At 39.5% G+C, this 21,196-nt stretch overlaps 1 protein-coding gene across 2 annotated transcripts; it reads right to left on the bottom strand.

Annotated features, from left to right (window-relative positions):
- Nucleotides 1-167: 167 nt before the first annotated feature.
- On the bottom strand, nt 168-20,835 carry ppp2r3b (protein phosphatase 2, regulatory subunit B'', beta). Of its 2 annotated transcripts, XM_063497349.1 has the most exons (14): nt 20,636-20,835; nt 19,825-20,218; nt 9,039-9,224; nt 8,560-8,663; nt 7,807-7,909; nt 6,408-6,482; nt 6,234-6,320; nt 5,763-5,919; nt 5,065-5,113; nt 4,889-4,978; nt 4,608-4,783; nt 3,862-3,980; nt 3,656-3,762; nt 169-1,868 (listed from the first exon to the last, which is right to left on the bottom strand). In XM_063497349.1, the coding sequence occupies exons 2-14, from the start codon at nt 20,176-20,178 to the stop codon at nt 1,730-1,732; spliced, it is 1,746 nt and encodes a 581-aa protein (XP_063353419.1). In that variant the 5' UTR covers nt 20,179-20,218; nt 20,636-20,835; the 3' UTR covers nt 169-1,729. The 2 variants fall into 2 exon arrangements, with proteins under 2 accessions (XP_063353420.1, XP_063353419.1); XM_063497350.1 differs by lacking the exons at nt 19,825-20,218; nt 20,636-20,835 and adding an exon at nt 13,502-13,930 and having other exon boundaries at nt 168-1,868.
- Nucleotides 20,836-21,196: the final 361 nt, after the last annotated feature.

Genomic DNA, 21,196 nt, shown 5'->3' with positions numbered 1-21,196 from the left:
GTATTTAATATCAATTAATGTAAATTAAAAAAAAATATTGCCTTCAAGTTAATAATATATTCTATGCTTGGAATAAGTTAACAAGCACTTTGTTACTTTTTGAAACAGCTGTACATTTATGTATTGTTGTGCACAGAAACATTGGTTAGTCTGGTAAATGGTATTCTCTTATCACTAACAAACAGTGCAAACACTTGAAATGTGATATAGATAATTTTCAGCTGGCACAGATACACTTACCAGCCACTGTGTTAGCTACATCTTTTTCACCGCACGTTAATTCAAATTTCCAAATCAGCAATTCGGTGTGTGCAGGACCTGGACAAGATAACCTGCTGAAGTTCAAATTGGGTATAAGAATGGGAAGGATTTAAGTGACTTTCAGTGTGGCGTGGTTGTTGGTGCCAGACAGGCTGGTGTCAGTATTAGCTGGTCTCTATGGTTTACAGATGGTCTGAAAAAGATGAAATATCTAGTGAGTCACAGTTCTCTGGGCGAAACTTCCTTGTTGATATCAGAGGTCAGAAGAGAATGACCACACTGCTTTGAATAGGAAGGCAACAGTAACGCAAATAACTTAGGTATGCAGAAAAGCATCTGTGAACAGCAGCAGAAGACCACTCCTGTCTGCTAAAAACTAGCTATGATTTGCACAACCTCCCCCAAACTGGACAGCAGATGACTGGAAAAATGTTTCCTTCATATAAAGTACAACACTGAACGTAACAAAAAGCATTTCTTTACATCACGCACCACATTAAACTGCACACTCGGTTTTCTTTAGTCTTCCATTAACCAAGGCTTTATTATTAATTTAAAGAAACACAAAACATTTGAAAATGGTTCCTTTTGTTCTGTCAAAGTAGTCAACTGAAGTACTCTGTGACATAGAAAAAAAAGGTCTAAAATACTTGCTCAAATCACATTTACAGCACAGCAAGCACAAAATAAATATTTACATTAATTTATAAATTCATCTCTAATAAATTATAACCCCATCTTGCACACACATTAAAGTCATAACGAATATAGGTCTGTACAACAGATGCTGTGTGTGTGTGTGTGTGCCTGTGTGTGTGTCCAGAAGGCTTAACGGTGGCTTGTTTGGCATTTACAGCAACCTCCAACTCCACTGACGAGTTTACAGCAATATAGAAAACGCTTCGTTGTGATCACTGGAATGTAAGATTAGCCAATAAGTTCGATATCTGAATCCAATCAGCATGGTTTTTGTCCAAAATACAAAACAAAACGAAAAAAAAACAAAAAACTCCCGGAGCTCCAGTGTGATTTTTATGTGACTGATTTCAAAACATTTATGTTTAGATGAAACAAAACTTGCCCCAAACATTATTGATGACCAACCATTACATGCAGAAAACAACTTGTTAATGTGTCGGGAGGGAGCAAAGGTCTAACGTGTGTCACTCGTGACATCTTGTCTGCCGGGCTGTTTACTGTAAGTGTGAAACTGTAAAACGTCTGGTTCAGTATTGAACTACTGTCTGTACTTTAACGATTTCTTTGTCAAATCTGTGTCAGCATGCACGTTTCTCCATCTGTTTGCAGAAAAAAAAATATGGCACTCTGGCAGTGCTTGTCTGCATCTTTCTGGTTTACTCTGTTTGGTGATGTTTGTCCACTAACCCAGGTGCATGACTTGTGTTTCTGAGAGTGGAAGGTGCTCAGCAGCTACACTGCAGGATACAAAAAAAAACAAAAACAAAAATCATTCGAAGTCATCGTCATACTCATATTCATCCAAGTCCAGGTTGCAGTGCGGGGTGGGGATCTCAAAGAAGTGTCTCTTTGTCAGACCCAGCTCACTGGAGATGTGCTGCCCTAAAGGGCTCAGTGGATTTTCATACCTAAACAAAAATACACACAGACAAAACACTCAGTGTCATCAGGGAAAAGATACTTTAACACATTTTAAACTGTCACGAAACAGAAGTCAGAAATAGTCAGACCAGTTTTTCTTTGCTGTCAGGCCTCCTGTTCTTTCAAATTTAGCAATGTGGGATAAAATTCACAGGCAAAGTTTAGAACAGTGACAGTGAAACTTTGGAAAGTACACACCTGATCAAGCCTCATATTTCCATTCTAAAAACGTCAGAATGCATTCTGACATTGAGTGAGGCCAGTCAATTTTTCCCTCCACCTGTTCCTTCTTCACAGCTTCTATACTGGCTTCGACCCATAGAAGTCATTCAAAGTCATTCAAGAATAAAACTGAATTTGACCAACATTTACAGAAATGTTGGCGACATGGTTGGGAAATATATATCTGCCTTCTTTCAGAGAGCTAGATGAAGTGAATGTACCAGGATATCAATATAACAAGCGAGAAATTTGTATTATTTTTCCTTTGATTTAGTTGTAAAGTTTATCAGTTTATTAGCTTTAGGGGTAAGGGTGATTGGATCTTTATTTAGAGAAACAAGTCTTCCCATCTAATTCTTAGCAAGAAAGTATATTCCCCAAAAATGTACTTTTTCAGTAACTTGGGACACAGGAGCGCCACATAAAGGCATGAACAGAGGCAGAAAAAGTTCATTCACTTATTTTAAGAGGAGGAAGGATAAAAACAGAAGCTGTCCGGTTCAAAAACAGACTCCCAGGTCCAGGCAGTGGCCACGATCATGACACCTTGCTGGCTGACATTACAATTATCTGCCCTATGCTCAGATCAGTGACGGGACAGGTGGACAGGTAGACGCTAGGAGTGGGTTTAGGACTAGACTTTCCCAGAGGAAGAAGAGGTGAACAGCTGAACCCTGGTGGCACCCTCAGTTTCTTACCTGCTCTGGTTAGCAGCCATGCTTTAGAGTTAGTCGGTAGTGTTCCTAAAACCGCCACACAACATAGCTGTCAACAGTCTCATTTATCACAAACTCGCTCTCAGGGCGGCATTGAGCCATGACTCCTGAAAACTTAACAACACAGTGCACTCTCACTCATCTTATGACTTTATCTATGCCATCTGTGAATACTTTACAGCACACTTTCACTCTTCACACAGAAAAATGACTTTACTGATAATAATGATGGATTTTAGATTTACACAGTCAAGCTTAAGGTTATGTGCCTGCTGTCCAAAACAACTAAAACAACTTTAAGTAATCAGATATATGCTTACTAAGCACTAACTTCATGTTCCATCTTATGTGAAGAGATTACATTAAAGGAGCCATCATACAGATGGCATTACTAATACTCAAATAAGGATAAAATAATCAGTAATTGCCTCAAAGGTTAAAAGTTCAAATTAAACTGGAGGCACTACGACTTTCAGCTGCTGTTGTTCAGGCTTGCAAGCAAAATCAATCCCAGTTTTATTCTCATTTTTGCACCAATGAGAACAAAAAAAACATCCAATTGCAAACAAGGAGGCTAAAGCTACCATATTCCAATTTATCATATTGCATCAGCTATTCATCATCAAACTTCAGAGACCTCTGGTGCCGTCCTAAATGTAAAAGCATTTTGAATTTGTAAGAAGAAAAGAACTTTTCTTAAGACTACGAGTGGACATGAAAGTGAATCCTTTTTTCTTTTATCTTTGCTTAAGAAAAACTAAATGTTTGAGAAAAACTGAGCCCTGGATTGTAACTGCTGCCATTTCTGACAGACCTGTGAGTAACATCACACTTACACATCGTTACACTGGTCATTGGCTGCCTCCTCGGCTACCAGTATGTCGTACTCCTCTGCAGCATATTTCTCCCAGTTTGACAGCTCCTGTCCGTCCGTCTCCACCTCCTTAAAAACACGACAAGTTACATGATCCACTGTCAGGAAAACGAGACACGATGCTGTGTCAAATGTGGTGGCATCCAGTCAGAATTCAATCTTGCTCACCCTTATGACAGAGAACGGGTCCTTTTGCTCGTGGTCCAGGTACTTCTCGATGTTGAAGAACGTGTCAAAGAAGATATGAGCCATCTTGCACCTCTTAAGATCCCGCAGAGTGATCTTACCTGGACGACAAAAATCAGCTACTTCAAATGGAACATTTATGGTGCGGATATTAGGTAACTTTTATCTGTCTATATGAGGTTTAGCCTAGGAAGTAGTACTGATAACCCAGCTACAACATCTACTAAGTCATTTTACGGTTTGCCTCATCTTGGGGTGGAGGGAGGGATGGGTGTGGTGTTTTGTCCACAGATCAAAACAGAATACGGCTTTGGTGACAATATTTCAAACTCTGGCTGCAAATAACGATTTCCCTACCGCTTATTTTGACAATAAATACTTTAAAAAGTAAACTATACTTAATGTTTATTTTCTTGTTTGATTATATTAAATTAAGAAAAAAAATATTAAAACAAAACATTTTTTTTAAAACAATTCAGGTCATAAACTTATTTTCACCTAAGTAAACTGTGCTGCTTGGTGACTTAAACACAGTGAAAGTGATGGAGCGAATTTATATCACACTGTGGATAACACCAGCAGCTGTCTCTCATCTATCAGTGTCCCCTCAGCTAATGATCAATGACCTGGCTTCAAAATGTGTGTGCACGCATGCCACTGTGATTGTGGACGAAGTGGAAACTACACTGTGAATGTCTGAGTGTGTATTAATGTAAAACAGGTCTGACCTTCGACCTCAGGCTTGACAAGGTCAAGCATTTGGCAGAGGCAGTCCTCAAAGGGCAGCGGCTCAATAGCCATGGCCTCCAGCTTCTGGCACTGCTCCTCGTAGAAGTACTCCAGCTCATACATGCTGAGCACCCCGTCCCCATCCAGGTCCATACAGCGGAACCAGTACTCTATGCTAATCAGACATAGATAACATGAAAGAGGAGGGGCCAGACGTGAGCACAGATGAAACCTCTAAGCAAAAGGATGATGCAATCAGTGTGGCTGAGTGTCAAGATACCTGGTGTCAGTCTTCTTGTCTTCCTCAGAGATGAGGAACCAGACGAAATCAGCGTAACTCAGCCGCCCCTCCTTATACACTCGTCTGTCCCTGATGGAAAACACACAAAACCAGTATTAAAGCTGGCAGTGGAGACTAGATAAGACTTTCATCTTTTTAAACTTGATTACATTTACCTTGTTACTGTTCCTGAGAATATTCTCTCAATCATCTTCTGTGAAATGGCTGGAAAACAAATACACAAAGGGGTCACTTCCAATCCACTGTGTTTGGAAGAAATATCTCTTTTCCCTCTTAGACAACAGCTCCTTCAGTTACTATACAACTTTTTCACAACACATGTAATCCATTCTCACAGTCTGTAAATCCAGACTGGCTAGTGTAGCTCTTTTTTATCTTGACAATGCTATAAATCCTCTGGTCATCATTTCGACTGTACGGTGTTAGAAATTGTTCCAGACATGGCGTCATTGGAACCGAGTATATATGCTGCTCTCTTATTGATCTTGTGTCTCATTTCCCCTGCTTCACTCACAGACCATCAACCAAGAACATGTGGTGTGGAGTGTGTGGGGAGGAAGTGTCAAAGACAAATCTTTTTTTCCTGGCTGCGTGTTTGTTTTGTGAGGAGTAAGCCCGGACGGACCAAATAACATTTACAAATGCCTTTTCTTGTTCGATGTAGTTTCAGCCTACTGACTGTGCTGCCACTGGCAGCAAGACTTAAGCAAAGTTCATTTGGTTCTGATGAGGCTGAGCACTCCTCTTCTATCTTCTGTATGCATTTTTATAAAATACATGTTGATGGGACATAAAGAAAAAACTAAATTAACCAAACTAATGATTTAAAAAAGGCAGGGGTGTGTTTGTGCACCTTGGTCATTGTGTCCTGCTAGATCCTTCAGGTCTATGTAGAGGTCGTGATCAGTGTCCAGCTCCCAGAACTTGCAGTAAATAACATAGAAATGTTCGTAGGAGAAAAACTCCGTCAGCTGGTTCACATCCTCTTCTTGCTCCAGCAGCGCCACGTTCTGCCCAGCAGGAAGTAGAAAAGTCTCTCATTATGATTATAGGCCAGTTACTATTGAAAATGATTCTTTTATCAGTTTATAAAGTCCCATTGCTGTCTATGCAATTATATGCCCAGAGATTGTTTCAAACAAAAATGATAACAAAGATTGAAGTTAATATGCATTTCCATATTGATGTAATTTCATTATTATTTTTTGAAAAGAGAAAAAAAACCATATTAGATGTTTTAGAGTCCAGAACAAACTGAGAGAAATGGTTATTATACATCTCTGTTTAAATTTAAAAAAAAAATGCAGAGTATGTGAATAAATACCTGGAGAAAGTTACTCTTCCTGAGCTCAGAACATGTTATTTTCCCCGTCCATGACCGGTTCACATTGTAAAATACCCTCTGAATCACCTGAAAAACAATGGACAGTCTTATCTTTGAGATAATGCCATTTCTGTGTTTCACTACAAAGTGCAGTGGTGTATAATTGAGGCATACCGTTGTGATGTATCGCGAGTGAAAGTCTGGTGCCTCTTTTAGAAAGGCCAGGCCCGGGTGTGAGTTCACCACATCCTGGGAACATAAAGAACAAACCAGCTCACTTTGATGTTACTCTGCTTGATTTATAAAGCCAAACAAAAACAAAATAAACAAACAACCAAGCGATAAAGATCACCCCGATGACACGCTATGCCTTCTGCACTAACAAAAAGATACGCTCAGTTAAATTCTGCAGTTATTTCCAGACACCAGCTAAATGACAGACAACATCTGTCTTTCTTTACAGGTATACAAAGCACATGACTTTCAAAGAAGGAATGAAAATGAACAAAACTGATTCACACATCAGAAGCTGCCAGTGTTTATACTTTATAAACAGTGCTATGTAAAGAAATTTTCCTTTTTAGGAAATCAGAATTTTCTTTGATTTACAAATTTTTTTTAAAATCTCGTCCAACTTGTTTCGGGATGAGCTTGAGCTCTTTTTAACTGACAACAAAGTGTTAGGAAGGCCAAAAAGAATATGTTTACTTAGTGACCTTCTCTCCTTTCTAACGCCATAAAGTCACAGTGAGGGTGCTGCATTTCAAGTGAACACTGCAGCTATATTCTTGCCGTGAAACTCCCTCATGTCGTTTCTTTATTCTACTCCCCGTCTTTCTACTGGAGGAAAGAATTGTTGACATAAATGTGAAGGCGGCAATGAAATTAAAAGGCCTTATTTCAGGGCAGCCGTCGTGCCTCTTTGACTCTTACTGTGAGAAATTAAATCATAGAGAAACACATAAATCACAGGGCACAGGAAACAGGCGGGGACAGTCAAATCGACTCCACTGCAATCCGCCTTTCATTCATCAAAACAGTCAAAGGCGATTCGCTGAGTGGAACCATACAAATTAAACGGCGTGAGCCACAAGGCATCTCTGGTGGTATGCTAACGGGTGTTCAGCTCAGATCGCCACTTCTGCCAGCATGAAAATGAGTCAGGTGTAGGGTGGGGCGTGTGTGGCACACCAACAGCTTGTCAGCTGGGATGCGAATACAAATAGCCGCCACAGCAGGTCCACATGGTAAGAATTTCCAAACAGTCAATTAAACCTGTCTTTTGAGGACAATAAATGAACCATAAGTCCAGGTTTTTGTGACTATTTTAGTACCATAATGCATTTATAACATGAGCCACATTTTCATCTCTATCAGGGGACTCTTCTCCTATAACACTATATTCCTAGCTTACAGTAAGGTCGCTGAATTAGTCCTCCGCCACATGAAAAAGCACAGTCTCAGCAGGGCAGTCTAAAAACATAAGTCCAGTTTGCACCACCCAAGCCAATGCTATTTTGCCATCCCACACTGCCAAATCCAGCCCTCTCCCTGGGTGTGCTACAGCCAGTACCTGCAGGAATGGAATAAAGTCATCTTGTTCCAGGTAATTACAGCCAGGCTTGGCCAAGAGGTGCACGAATTTAGAAGCGTCATCGTGACAGGTCAGCAGAGTTCTGGAGGAGAAAAGAGAGAACAGATGGTTACAAGGTTACTCCCACTTTGGCTGTTAAGTTGCCTCTGTCCGTTTTATCATTCCTTCAAAAGCATAAGTTTGACAATGTTGTACTAAAAAGTGTTTATGTGAAAGTATAATACATTCTGAAATTAGGATTCTGTATCGCTGCCGGGTGATTATAAGCATGGAGTGTTATGGTAGCAACTCAAAAATAATGGGAGTGTCTGTTGTGGCCTCTTCTAAGAATGGCTCAGTCATGAGCTAAAGTCAAAGGGCAAGTTTGTCCAGTTCTCTGGAGGCTTAAGATATTAATACAAGAGCATGCCTATTGCACACAACCACATTCAGTGCAAATCACCAGTATAAAAGCCCCCTGGTATTCCTTTCAGTTTCATGTAGAAAGACACTGAAAGGATGTTTTCATTTATACACTGTATATATACAGAGCGTCTTTCCCCTTGTGGTGTTTATGAGGGCAAAGATTTTTGTTTAGGAATGAAAAGGAAAATGCAATAACAGCAGAGATAATAGCAGTGTATGTTATTCCCAGCGAGTGGTCATCATTGTTCAAAGGAGATTGTTTAAGCCATTTGGCTGTGAGTGAATGCACCAGTGGTCTAGTGACAATAAGAGAAGCTATTGTCTTACTTTCTCCACATAGCCACAAACTTGTGAACGGACACGAAGCCCGTCCTGTCTCCTCCAGCTGAGCAGAACAATGGCACTTTCCAGTAGAGGGGACACTCACAGGCCTATGGAGACAAGGTGGCAGAAGAAACGGGGTAGTGTGTGATCAGGATTTAGAGAAGATAGAGAAGAAAGATTAAATAGAAATGCAAACACCACAAAACACACGTGACCATTAATGCAGAAATGAATAGTGAAAAGACATCAGAATCAGAATGAGTGTTTCACGGTTTAAAGACTTCCCAGAGGAAACCTAGCTGTCATTGCTCTCTTTACTCAGGTTCCCCTCTGACCATCACCAACCTTCTTCAAGGTCACGGAAATAATATTTTTCCAGGAGGTTTTAAACATCAGCAAACATTCGTACAGTCAGGAGCTAAATGGCACTAATGAAAATAATTTGCTGTGTGGCAGCTCCATGCTACAAATTATGTACTCACCTTGGCAACCTGCCCCATGTCCTCAATGGTGGCCCTTTCATTTGGGAATTGGGAAAATATTTTCTCAATTTTGGAAATGAGGCCGTCAATGTTAAGGTTGGCTTGGGGGCGGCCCTGTGGGAAGTAAAACTTGGGAATGCTTTCACTCAGTGCTGTGGTGACTGGCTCCTCCGTCCTCACCTGAGCCTGGGATAAACACAGAGAAACAAGCAGTTAGTGGCTGATGCTAGCAAAGGCTGAGACCACTCAGCTCAAGTATTCCAGCATGAGCTCGAGGCTCGCCTGAACACAAACTCTACACATTGCTGGCATTCATGTAACTATACCTCTCAGCAGCCCAAAGGCCATCAGGGAAGAGTTGTGACTACTCAGCAATCACAATTATTCATGTGACTGACATTTCGCTCCAATACAAATTCACTAAAAGATTTGAAATAATATCTGCCAGTGTTTGTAACTTATAATCATTTATTTATGAAACAGTGTCAAAAGGATTTAAGAATTTAGGGCTTTAGACTGGATATAGCAATCTGCAGATAGCAGACGTCTATAGTAATGATGTGGACAACTTGTGCTACATTAGTCAAATGATTGGTCTAAAGGGTGTTTTGTTTGAAATCTTAATGGAGAATGAGCAGCTTGTACTGAATAATGATTACAGGCTACCTGTGGCCAACTACAATAGGGTATTATACTAAATTTAGTCTTGCAATTTTTGTGCACTGTGATTCAGATGTAAACATGGTGACTAAAAACAACAAGTGTGTTTTAATAAGTCATTTTAAAACCACTCTACTTTTGTTTCCACTTAAGGAAAACACAGAATTTCAAGATTTTATCTTAAATGTTACAATCCATGTAAAGATAAGTGAAAAAAATAATTGCAAGATTTTAATACAAGCTTCCTAATAAATGCATGTAAATGGAGAGGCACACTATCAAATAGTGCTGGGCGATATGGAAAAAAGATTTATCACGATATGAATTCTTTTATATCACGATAACGATATATATCACGATATACCACAGACCTGTGGTCATCTGGAAAGTATGCAGTCTGTAAACAGCGAGTGGAGAGGGTGCAGTCTTTGTTTTGAGTTACCGTAAAGCATGTCGCAAATCCGGGTGCACGTAAAGCAGCACCATGTCGCAAAACCACAAGACGGAGTTTCTTTGCAAAAAATATCATTTTTTTATACTTTATTTTCTCTTGCATAAAGTTAAGAGTATGTATAGTGAGAAGACCACACTAATATATTTGCCACAGGCTATTTAACCCTTTAAGACCTACCATAGAACCAAGTCCGCCAGAGCTTATCTTTACATTTTACATGCTGTAGTGCCATTTGTGGGAGCATTTCAAGTTGCTATACATCAATACAACCATTATAGCCCAAATTTTAATAATATGTATGCATTAAGTCCATAGTAACTACATAAATTGCAAAAAAGTGCAATGAACTACAAAAAAATTGAAAATCGTTTTTGTTTTGTTTTTTTAACATATATTTCTAGTTAGAGAAATTTAAGAGGCTTATCCCTCAAAACTGTAAATACAAAAGAGTTGCACAAAATAGTTTCCAACCACGAGAAATTTATTTTGAGTGTCTTCATAGTTTTATTTTTGAGATACACTAATTTTTATATACTACAGGAAAAATGAAAATAATTAAATGCAAATTTGCAAGAACACAGCATGTGCATCAAAATAAACTATTTCCAACAGTGTAATTTGACTTCTAAGCATCCCAGAAACGATACAGAAAAGCATAAAGTCAAACATGACTTTTAAAAACACCAACATAGGCTTTGAAGCTAAAAAACTACATTTCCCGCGAAAATGACGTCACTTCCGGTTTCGGGCAGGTAATGGCGGACATGCGATAGTTCGCGCTGACTTATATTCCAAGTAGGAAGTGTTATGAACAGCTGATCGGATCGGCAAAGCCTGTTTCTGGAATATTATGTTTTTGTTGCTGCAAGTCTGGAATATTATGTTTTTGTTACTGGAAGTGCTTTTTATGCAATTTTTGCAAAGCTATATGTGGAAGGAAACCGTGACCTAGGGCAAGCTAATGGAATAAGATGTAAGTACAACTCCTAAGGTTTCATATGCAAAAAAAAAAAAAAAAATTATTGCGCTACCTTACGTGGTTCCAGTTCTACAGGGATTTAAAAACAGTTAGGGAAAACGGAGTGTGCCTGCTCCGACCGGTTGTAAAGGGTTAATGATATATTTTATGTAATAATTTATAAAATTAGGGTTAGAAACGATAGAAACGATAGAAGACAAATGGCATGATAGACACTTTTCTATCGTCCGCACGATATATATCGTCATATCGCCCAGCACTACTATCAAACATAGCAATAAATTAGGTGGTTCGTGGCAGATGTTGTGACTTAACATATAACATTATGGATGGCTCTTTCAAGTACCCAAGTAAATCACGAGTGACAGTGTTATCACTTAAACGAGTGCTGTTCGTCTACGGCCACTATGGTTGTCTTTAGTGGAGGGAAACACAGCTGAGGAACTAAATGAGTTACGGACTGCAATGTTATGAATGTGTGCCTCAAAAGGAGAGCAACAGCTTTTTAAAAACAGAAAAATGAAAGCCTGCCTTTTTTATTTGTTTTTGTTTTAGCTGTGGGTATTTTTCTTCTTTATTATTGACTGTGATCTATTTTATTCTGTTCTACGAAGCACTTTAGAGTTATGTCTTGAAAAAAATGTTATACAAATAAAGTTTATTTGTTTTATTGGCAGGATATTATAGGCAAGAAACAAAACTGAAACAGGATTAAGTCAGGGATATACTCTCTGTACACAGCAGAGGCTAGTGCCTTGAAATGAATGTATTCACCTTCGATGCTTGTGTTTGTGCAGTTTCCTAAGTGATATAAAAACCTGCCTTTATGTTGGAGCTTGCATACGTCTGTGTCTGTTATTATTACTATGATCCCAGGCAGAAAACATCATTTTTTATTGTCAGAGCTTGGTTGCTTGTGCTGTATAATTATTATTTTGTTCATTTATGCTTTGTTTAACCATGAAAACGTGTTTCCTGACCACACCAACAGAGCATAGCTGACATATTAGGAAGATATCAAACTCACTGATAAAAATGACCACTGTGTGACTCACATGGTGCTATGATGTAGAAATCAACAAGCCATGAGGATATTTTCATAGCCTTACACATAAAAAGACACAACGCGCTCAGTGCCAAATGTGTTGTTATGCTGCACTTATCACTATGCAGACTTTAAAAGACGTACAAATTACCTTGTAAAATCATCACTAGGAACTTGACTGACTGTGTAAACATTAGACTACTTTTTATTGTTGCTATTTTATTGCCATTTTATTATTGTTGTAATTTTAATGTTTGTCTGAAACAGGTCTCTCTTGTAAATGAGACAGTGAGTCTCAATGGGACTACCTGTATAAATAAAGGTTACATTTAAAAAAACAAAACAAAAACCCAGTTACTAAATACAGCCTGAGCAGACTATACTTTGCTCTCAATCGTCATTCTCAAAGACTATTCACATGAGTCAACAATGCTCTAACCGAATCATTTTGTGAGGCCTCTAATAACTACATAAACACACCCACGCTTTGCTCAGTTAAGACACCAAAAATAACATCTTGCTGTTTCTTTTGGTCAAACATGTATTCTACACAAAGTTTATTAGACTAAGTCTCCATGTAACATCATGACTGTAACAATAAAACATTCAACAATAGCTTAGAAAGGCCTTAAATTACATATCTAAACATAACAGGATGGTAAATCTTTCCTTGCCAGCTTCTACTTGTATGACTGTTAGTACTGTCTGAAAATGTTTTGTTGTACTCTAATAAATGATGAATGCTGCTGATCCTCCGCTCTTGTCCTCTGTGTTGGTGTGAGCCATGGCTATAAAAGGACATAAACATCTCCCGTTGCCCTGCCCCGAACTGTCCCCTCTTTCTCTCACTTCATGCTAACCGCTAGCAAAGCTCTTGAGCACAACTGCTAAGCCACATGACATTTTACATATTCCCCATGATGTGGTCTGAAAGAGGACAGAGAGGCAGCTGTGCATAACATACCACAAAAGATGAAACATCATCCAGTACGCTCAAATTTCCTACATCTCCGTACAAATGAAGAATACCTTCATTAACTCTAAACTCATAAACAAAAAGAAGAACTGATTACACAACAACATTTCACATGACACAGCTGTGCGTGAAAGCAAAGTTTACAATATGCCCAGAAAAAGAGTTAACTACTACTTTGCCTTTATTTGCCTAATCCGTTATTGTACTTTAATTAGTAATTGTGCTACAGTGACATCTGAATACCAAGAAAGTAAGCCCATAAATACCAGTCAACATTAATAGACCTGTCCCCTCACTGACAGGCCAGCAAAGCCTGTTTGACACAGCGTACACTCACACAAACACCTGCCTGTCCTTGCTGGAAGGCTCTCAGCCTCTTCTTAAACCGAGAGGGCAGAACAAAGTCACATCCACGTGCCAGCAGAGCCAGCTCCTTCCTCAGGTCAGGGTCCTGACGCAGGGATAGCTCCTTCATCCTCATCCTCGCTCCACACAGGACGAGGAACACATAAACATAAACAACACTCAATCCAGCGTTATCCCCTTGACCATGCAGTCACCACTGTGAGTTAAAAGGCAGTGGAAGCAGTGAAGCTTCTCTGTTCTGCGTATGTCCCTGTGGTTGTCCTCCGTTTGAGTGAGAGCCACTTAATGCATGAGAGCAGCTGCTACTGTGACTCTCTCTCCCATTCCAGATCTGGTCTCACAATTTCAGCTCAGCCTGCTGCTCTGTCCCAGCCTCTACCCAACATGCACACACACACACACAGACGCAGCAGGGTCAGGGAGCCCTTGCCTCAAAGCTGCTGGGGAGATAAGGAAGAACTGGGTGCATGTGTGTGGGAGTCACCTAGTGTATATGTGGGATGGGAGGGGGTTCAATGGATCTGCCCTTTCCAGTTTGCATTCCTGAGTCCTCATTGAAGGTTATGTAAAGAGACAGACCTGTTGTTGCAGCTAGCAGTAGCCAGAGTTCAACTGCAGGATGGATCTCCATATGACAATGTCACACTGTTCAAGCTAACTGGTTTTCCTTCTGAAGGCTTCCACAAAACAAAAAACTTGGGAAACTGACCCCCTTATTCTTTAAAAGGCATCAGGGTGCTAATGAGAAAATTCAGAATAAACCCCTGAAGTGATGGAATATAATGAAAGCTGCATATTACTTCTACTGTCACTAAATCTGCCTCCAAGCATAGATCACAAAAAGAGATTGAGCCAGAACAAGCTACTGATGCATGGGTATGTAAAGTAAATAAGAAGGGTATTTATTTAATACTATTTAATGACAGAAAACAAGGGTCCACTCATCAGATCATATCTAGACAGCCATACATTTTCCCATACGTTTTGCATGCTGTCTTCTGGTGGTTTTTGTTTTGCCTTCCCTTCGCAAGCTTAGGCTGCCAGCCATTCCACGTCTTATTATAGTTGATGGGCAATAGAGCGAGGCAACGGGACATGCCAAATTCAAAGACTGATGACCGAACCAGTCTGGGCCTATTAAAAGCACCACCAAGCACTGTTTGGGCAATCCAAGAAACTAGATCTGGAAAAACATGAGTGTATCTTTAGTCCTCAAACAAACATCTACTTCCGATTGCTGTTATCCTGAAATGACGGCAATTTCATCAATTCTCCATAAACGCACTGATCTAACAGCTGTAGAGTTGCGTTGACTGCAGAGATTGTAGACAGGGCAAAGCCCAACGCCTAAACACCTTGTCATGCAAGTAGCTAATCAAACAGAATTGGCATAGAAATGTCCGCATCAGAAGACTATGTAAATAAACCTGTATCTGTTAATGTCATTGTCCATAGAAACTAAAAGCAGACCCACTGTATTTTTAGATGACAGGACTCCACAGTTTTCCACTGGTTTCTGCTCAATCCCAGTGTCTTCCCTACAGGATGCTGCTGCTGCTTGATAAGCTGTTTGTATACATTCATTTCACATCAGCTGCCTTTTGCTGATGCTCATCAATACAAATGAAACCTAGAAAGGAAAGCACAACCAAAAGAAACAAAACAAAACAAAACAAAAAAACTCCAACAAACCCTTGACCAGATTCAAGCTTGAACTCTAATCTACTGTTCAGTCTATTTTTGCATAAGCAAACAAAATGTGAAGTCTGTTCCATAAACAGAGCCATCACGACACAGCAGGGATAACAATGTGTTGTTTTACACATGTAAAAATAACCCCATGGGTGTGAGAAGTGATGGTGCACAGGTTCTGTATAAAGTTTGTGCTTTTTAATTAACTAGATAAGACGAGCTCCAGCAGGCACTATAACAAACTAAATCATCTTAGGGCCACTCCAGGAAAGTTGTCTGAACAGCACCTTGAGAGGCAGCTATCTTACAGACAAGCTGCTAAACATCCCCAGGCTGATGGGTCACTTAGTAAACAGAAAAGCAGGAAAACTCAAGCTGACCCAATAATGTGTCCAATCTCTAAACTGTGAAATCTGATTTGTACACAACAATATGTTAAGTCATGTTGACTTAACTGAATTACAGATGAGATTATGAAACACACTGTTCACTGTTAGAGACCTCTGGCAGATCTACGTGTTAGCATTTCAAGCACTCAGATGGCAAGATGAAGCTGGATTTTAGATGGGCTTCAGCAGACTCATACTCTACAACTATGATATTCAAGAGACCAAACCCACCAATCCTATCTGACAGTGACATGATTTCTACATCCAATCAGTGGCGACTTAAACCATCACAACCCTTTGGTAGAGCCACAGCTTGTTCACAGAATGAGAACAAAGCCAGTGCTGCAGTGAAATCCAGAAAGCTCTAACTCAAATCCCCACAACTGGATGTCTATGATGGGGATTTGGGATACATGTGAATGTTTGTCAGACATTCAACTGAGTAACTGATAACACAGTGGTCACAGACAGAACATGATGTGAGTAACAAATGTCATAGCAGTCTAACCTAGATATTTGAATGAAAATCAATGTAACCAATATGAACAAGAAGTAGAGCAAAGGGTCTGTAACAGCAAAGGAAGAAGCTGTAGCTAAGACACAGGCACACTGGTACTTGTATAACAGCACTGCAGTCTGTTTGTTTAAAGATTAGACTGCAAAGGAAGTTTGTAAAGGAGTTTTTTCTTCTATTGGCACCATAAGATATTTAAGCAGGATGATAAAATTTAGATGTACCATACTTTTTTGACATTAAAGGCAAAACTAGGTAATAGGAATTAATATGTCAAACAATTACACTTTTTATCAAGATACTCAAATCTCATGAAAGTAGGAGATGCCACCACTGAAGAAATATGCTTTCAATGCATCCTGTAGTTTTACAGAAAGCTCACAGTACTAGTTAAAAACAACATTTGCTATTGTACAACGTTGACGCACAAATGACTGAGACTCCAAAATAATAGCACTTGCGGGAAACACTTTAACACCTGGCGCTCTCTGACAGGTCAGACAACTGATAACGTGACCCCAGACCCCCTGCTTCAAATAGCTTCTATGTTGCTGAGTGCAACCAAGCATGTTATAAAAAGATGTCTTAAGAAATGCACGATATACCAAATGCAGATGCGGAGAACAGAAAAAAAGTGAAACCCTCAAATGCAATGTGCTCTCACTGCCCTATATTTCAATAACTCACTGTTTGACCAATTGGACTCCTAACACTGAAGTGATTTTACGTGTTGAGCTACACAGCAGCTCTGAAAGCCAAGCATTCATGGGAGAGCTGATATTTACTGTACATAGTGTAAATAAAAGACCTGCGACTACATATCCTGACAATGAGCAGCATCTAATGGAAGCAGTTTCAAAGGAAATTACGCAGAAGATGAATGTGCTGCCACACCTCATCTCACTGGCAGAGTTCTGGGTATCCAATGCCAGCACAAGGGAACCAAGGCTATCTATATCAGTGTCTGATGTCAAAGTCAGACCAGCTGTTCCAGGCTGCATCAGTGTGACATAAATCGAATTTTTTAGTAATCCTTTGAAGAATGCATCTGTATGCAGGAATTCATTTTGTTGTCTTAAAATAGAAGTATTGCATTTATTCACCCTCACAATCCCTCTAATATTGAGTGACACAGTGTGGCCACATGCCATGACACATCACAGCAGAATATACAAACTGTCCAGCAGTTGCCTTATAACTGATTGATCAGCGGAGAGAGGGCATTAGCGGGCAGATTTCACAGTGGTGTGTGAGAGTGTGTGTGTGTGTGTGTGTGTATATGTATGCAAATATCCAAAAGTTTAGATTCAACCCTCCAACTGTTCAAATGATTAAGGCTCAACATAAAGAACAGCAACAAAGAAAGCCCCTGATATACAGTTAAAGATAATCGATTACTCTAGTTTCAAAGAGTGACTCTACAATCCACACTTCCTCTTGTGGTCAGGCTATTAAATAATCAACTATAGCTATGAGGAATGAGTTTTTACCTCAACCCCAAAATTTATAATAGATAAAACTGATGGACGTTTAATTAGTTAATTTCATTTTATTGTCCTCTATTGAAATACGCTGTTTATCTGTGCCTATAAGGCTGCGTAGTAAGTTGTAAGACCATAGTTAAGCATAGTTATTTATTTTATAACATACTACCACTACTGCTACAACTGGTACTGCTAGTCATGTTTCTAATATATAAACATGTAAGTTGAAACAAACATTAGATCTCATTCTCCTGCTCTGTTGTTTTACATGTCTACTTGAGGATCTCCTCATGCACCTCTTTAGCATGTCACTAACATGTAGTAGGTGGGGTCCTGAGGAGCGTATGCCTCCAGCTGTCTCAGGCTGTCTCACTGTCATCACATGCACTAATGTCCATAATCTATCACTACTCTAGGCTTTCACGTTGCACTTCTCATCCTAACAGATTATGAGTCCTTGAGCAGATATACAAAATATTTACGTGCAGCTAACTATTTTGTGTAGATTCTTTTTAGGCCATAATCTAAACAATCCAAAGTAAAACACCTTGGCCCCAGCACAGTAAGAAGTACAGCGCACAGACTGAAAGAAGTAACCAGAGCGCCAGGGACAGGCTAGGTTCAGACACTCCCACTTCTCATACCACACTAATTCGTGGGTGAGGCCTGAACATTTGGAAAGTATTTGACTAATAATCACTACATACGCCTACAGACAAGAAGGCTCCACTGTGACAGGGCAGAGTGGTCAGCCTCTAAATGTCTTTGATGCTGTAGGTCACTCAGCATCCTCTTGTGGCCAGTGAGAGCAAACAGAGATCCCAGAACATACAAGTAAGGGAAACTTGACAATTAAATCAGTTTAATACAGAATTTAAAAAAGAATTACAAAAAAACATCGCAAAGATAGATGTTAAGCAAATATAAGTGAAATCCACACTATGTCCATTTAGATGTACCATTAAACTGGACATGTATGCTTGATATGACAAAGCTCAACTTTTGACTAAAACCGAATTTTTTTTAGCAAAAAAGTAACTAGGAGGAGGATAACATTAATGTTTACGAACTTTTCACGTGAGATATTTTGATGCTTAAGTAAATTATCAGTGGCAGAAGCCAATGTTTATCTAGTGTGCTGCATCAGTATTGCACTGGTTAAAAGTTGTTTTAGATCTTGTTTAATATAGAGTGATGAAGAGGGAAGTTTCTTTTTTCTCCCTCGTTTCCATGTTGCAAAAAGGAAAACTAAACAATAACAACAACAAAAAAGGCCCCCAAAACTCTACCACTTTTGGCTAAATTGGCATTTTTAACACTGACCCAGAATTTCAAGCTCAGACATGTCCTTTTTGCAAGTACATTAAATTTGTAGGTCATTCATTTAACTCACACTAGCATAGCAGTTGTTATGGTAATTACTGACTGGAAAATCACCAGTTTATGATTTCAGCTAGTTTAATTAATTAGAGTTTAATGAGCCAGATAAACATTATTTGATCCTAAAATGGTCAGAAATAACAAGAAAACCCATAATTTTCTAGCAAATAAGGTGACACATAGTGACTGCATTTCCTGATCCACATCATACTTGCTTTGCAGCTGCCCCACCAAAAGGCCCATTCTGTGCCAGGAAAACCCTGGTTTAAATGTGCAAATATGGATTTAATTTCAGGTTACTGTATGGATTGCACAATACTAAAAAGATATGCAGATAAACTGCCAGTTAAACATACAAATAAGTGCATTACAACTATAAAGATAAACTTACCAGACTGATAAGCTGTTGTGTAAAAAAATGCCAAGCCAGGATTGCTTTATAGTTGGCTTACCAGAAAGCAAAGAGAGGTTCCCCTTTCGACTTTTAAGTACATGTTTACTATCGGTATGCAAAGAGTTTAAAATATTCAAATCACTGTGCAACACACCCTCAAGTACCTCAAGGTGGTTTCAGGAAGAAAAAGAACAGGGTGGCACACCTTGTTTTTCATACTAGTAAATCAAAAACTCTGCAGTGTAATGCCTTTAGGATAAAAAAACAAAACAAAAACGGACTAACAGCTGGCACAATGCAGAACTCCTTGTTTAGTGGATCTTAGTATGTGTGTGGATTTTTTCCCTGTGGCACCTTAAGACCTTTTGGCTAAATTTTTCAACAATTAGCTAAATGCTTACCAAAAAACATGGAAAATATTTTTTGGAGTTATTGTTTGAACACACAGTTTACCTTCTTTGTGCTGAGAGATCTCCGTAGTACTCTTCCACTTGGTCCAGTCATTCTGGTGTTACTGCTACTTCGGGAAGGCAGGGTACTGGTAGATGGGGTGCTGAAAGGTGTACTTAAGGGAGCAGGCTTCTTCTCTGCCAGGTTCTTCTGTGATGCCACATTGTTGTTTTCATTGAAGCTTAACGACCTTTTATCTTGAGCGTCCCCAATACTCAATTCAATAGGCTGTCCACTTTTGATTAGATCAAGATAATCTTTGAGTATTGACTGAGTTGTAGGATCACTCAACCAGTTGAGAAATAGCTCGTCTACTTTCATTTTAAGAACCGGCTGGAGAACTTGTGGTGACGGCATTTTGGGCAATGATGTCTAAAGCTTCCTCTGATGACCGTACCTGCGTAGAAATAAAAGCATCTTTAACCTCACACCACCAATATCTGCCTCCCACACAACGTCCATAGATGACACGAAACTCTCAGAGCAGCGGCGCTGAGTAGGTCACTGAGCAAAAAAACATGACACGAGCAGTAGCCCTTGCTTTGAGTACAAACCAACACTCACTCATGTTATTGAATTTTAGCGCGAAGCGTCAATGCTTTAGCCCATAGGCGAAAGTGGGGGAACCCATATTACTTCAATAATATTTCAAGCCAATTTTAATCCACCACATGTCAAAAACGGCTGCATAAAGTAAACATTTCAAAAGCTTCCGTCAATTAAACCTATCCTACTATGGACGAACGGAGACTACAACAGGTTTAGCTACTATAGCTTTAGCAGCTAGCGCCAACTAGCCAATAAATGCACCCACCTTGCCGTGAATGGACAGCAAAGCAAAACACGTTAATATGACTCTACATTTCCTTCATAAGCGATGATGCTCAGCGTACGTTCGGCTAACAGTGAAACATAAAAGCAGCATCGAAAATCCGGTGAAATTCATTTCTCTGGGAGAAAACACAGCAGACAGGAACAACTTTTCAGGCTCTCGTTCCCCTGGTAACCACACAGCGTTATCGCGAGATCGTCCACTCTGGCAGCGGTTTCTCCCGCGGGATCAGTAAGCGCTTGAGCTGACGCACACCTGTTAAAATTAAAAGTGTGGACGTATTTCTCATATAATGGTTCTATTTTCCCCGCTAGCTTAAGTAGCATAAGCCTATTCTAACACTGTAGTATTCTCAGTTATAAGTAACACCAAAAGCCTTACTGCCAAGTCTGTCTCAGTAAGTATTAGAAGTGTTTTCAAAGAAACTACTACATAACATTATACAGTTTTAAACGTAGCCCGTCGACTTGGACTTAATAACGTACCTGTTGTCCAATGATTTCATCTCCTAAGTTTAATAAGTTCATTTTTATGGCTGTTAAG

The sequence above is a fragment of the Pelmatolapia mariae genome, linkage group LG16_19 (genome assembly GCF_036321145.2).
Source record: "Pelmatolapia mariae isolate MD_Pm_ZW linkage group LG16_19, Pm_UMD_F_2, whole genome shotgun sequence".
NCBI lineage: Eukaryota > Metazoa > Chordata > Actinopteri > Cichliformes > Cichlidae > Pelmatolapia > Pelmatolapia mariae.
The sequence above is the reverse complement of the archived record's forward strand: the minus strand, read 5'-3'. Positions and strand labels throughout refer to the sequence as shown.

Excerpts from the sequence above, each read along its gene's own strand:
- ppp2r3b (XM_063497349.1), bottom strand. The coding sequence starts at position 20,178 with ATGCCGTCACCACAAGTTCTCCAGCCGGTTCTTAAAATGAAAGTAGAC. Across the intron at positions 5,114-5,762 it reads AGCAGGACACAATGACCAAG|CCATTTCACAGAAGATGATT; the intron begins GTGCACAAACAC and ends TTTGTTTTCCAG. Across the intron at positions 1,869-3,655 it reads AATGACCAGTGTAACGATGT|GTATGAAAATCCACTGAGCC; the intron begins GTAAGTGTGATG and ends ATTTTTGTTTAG.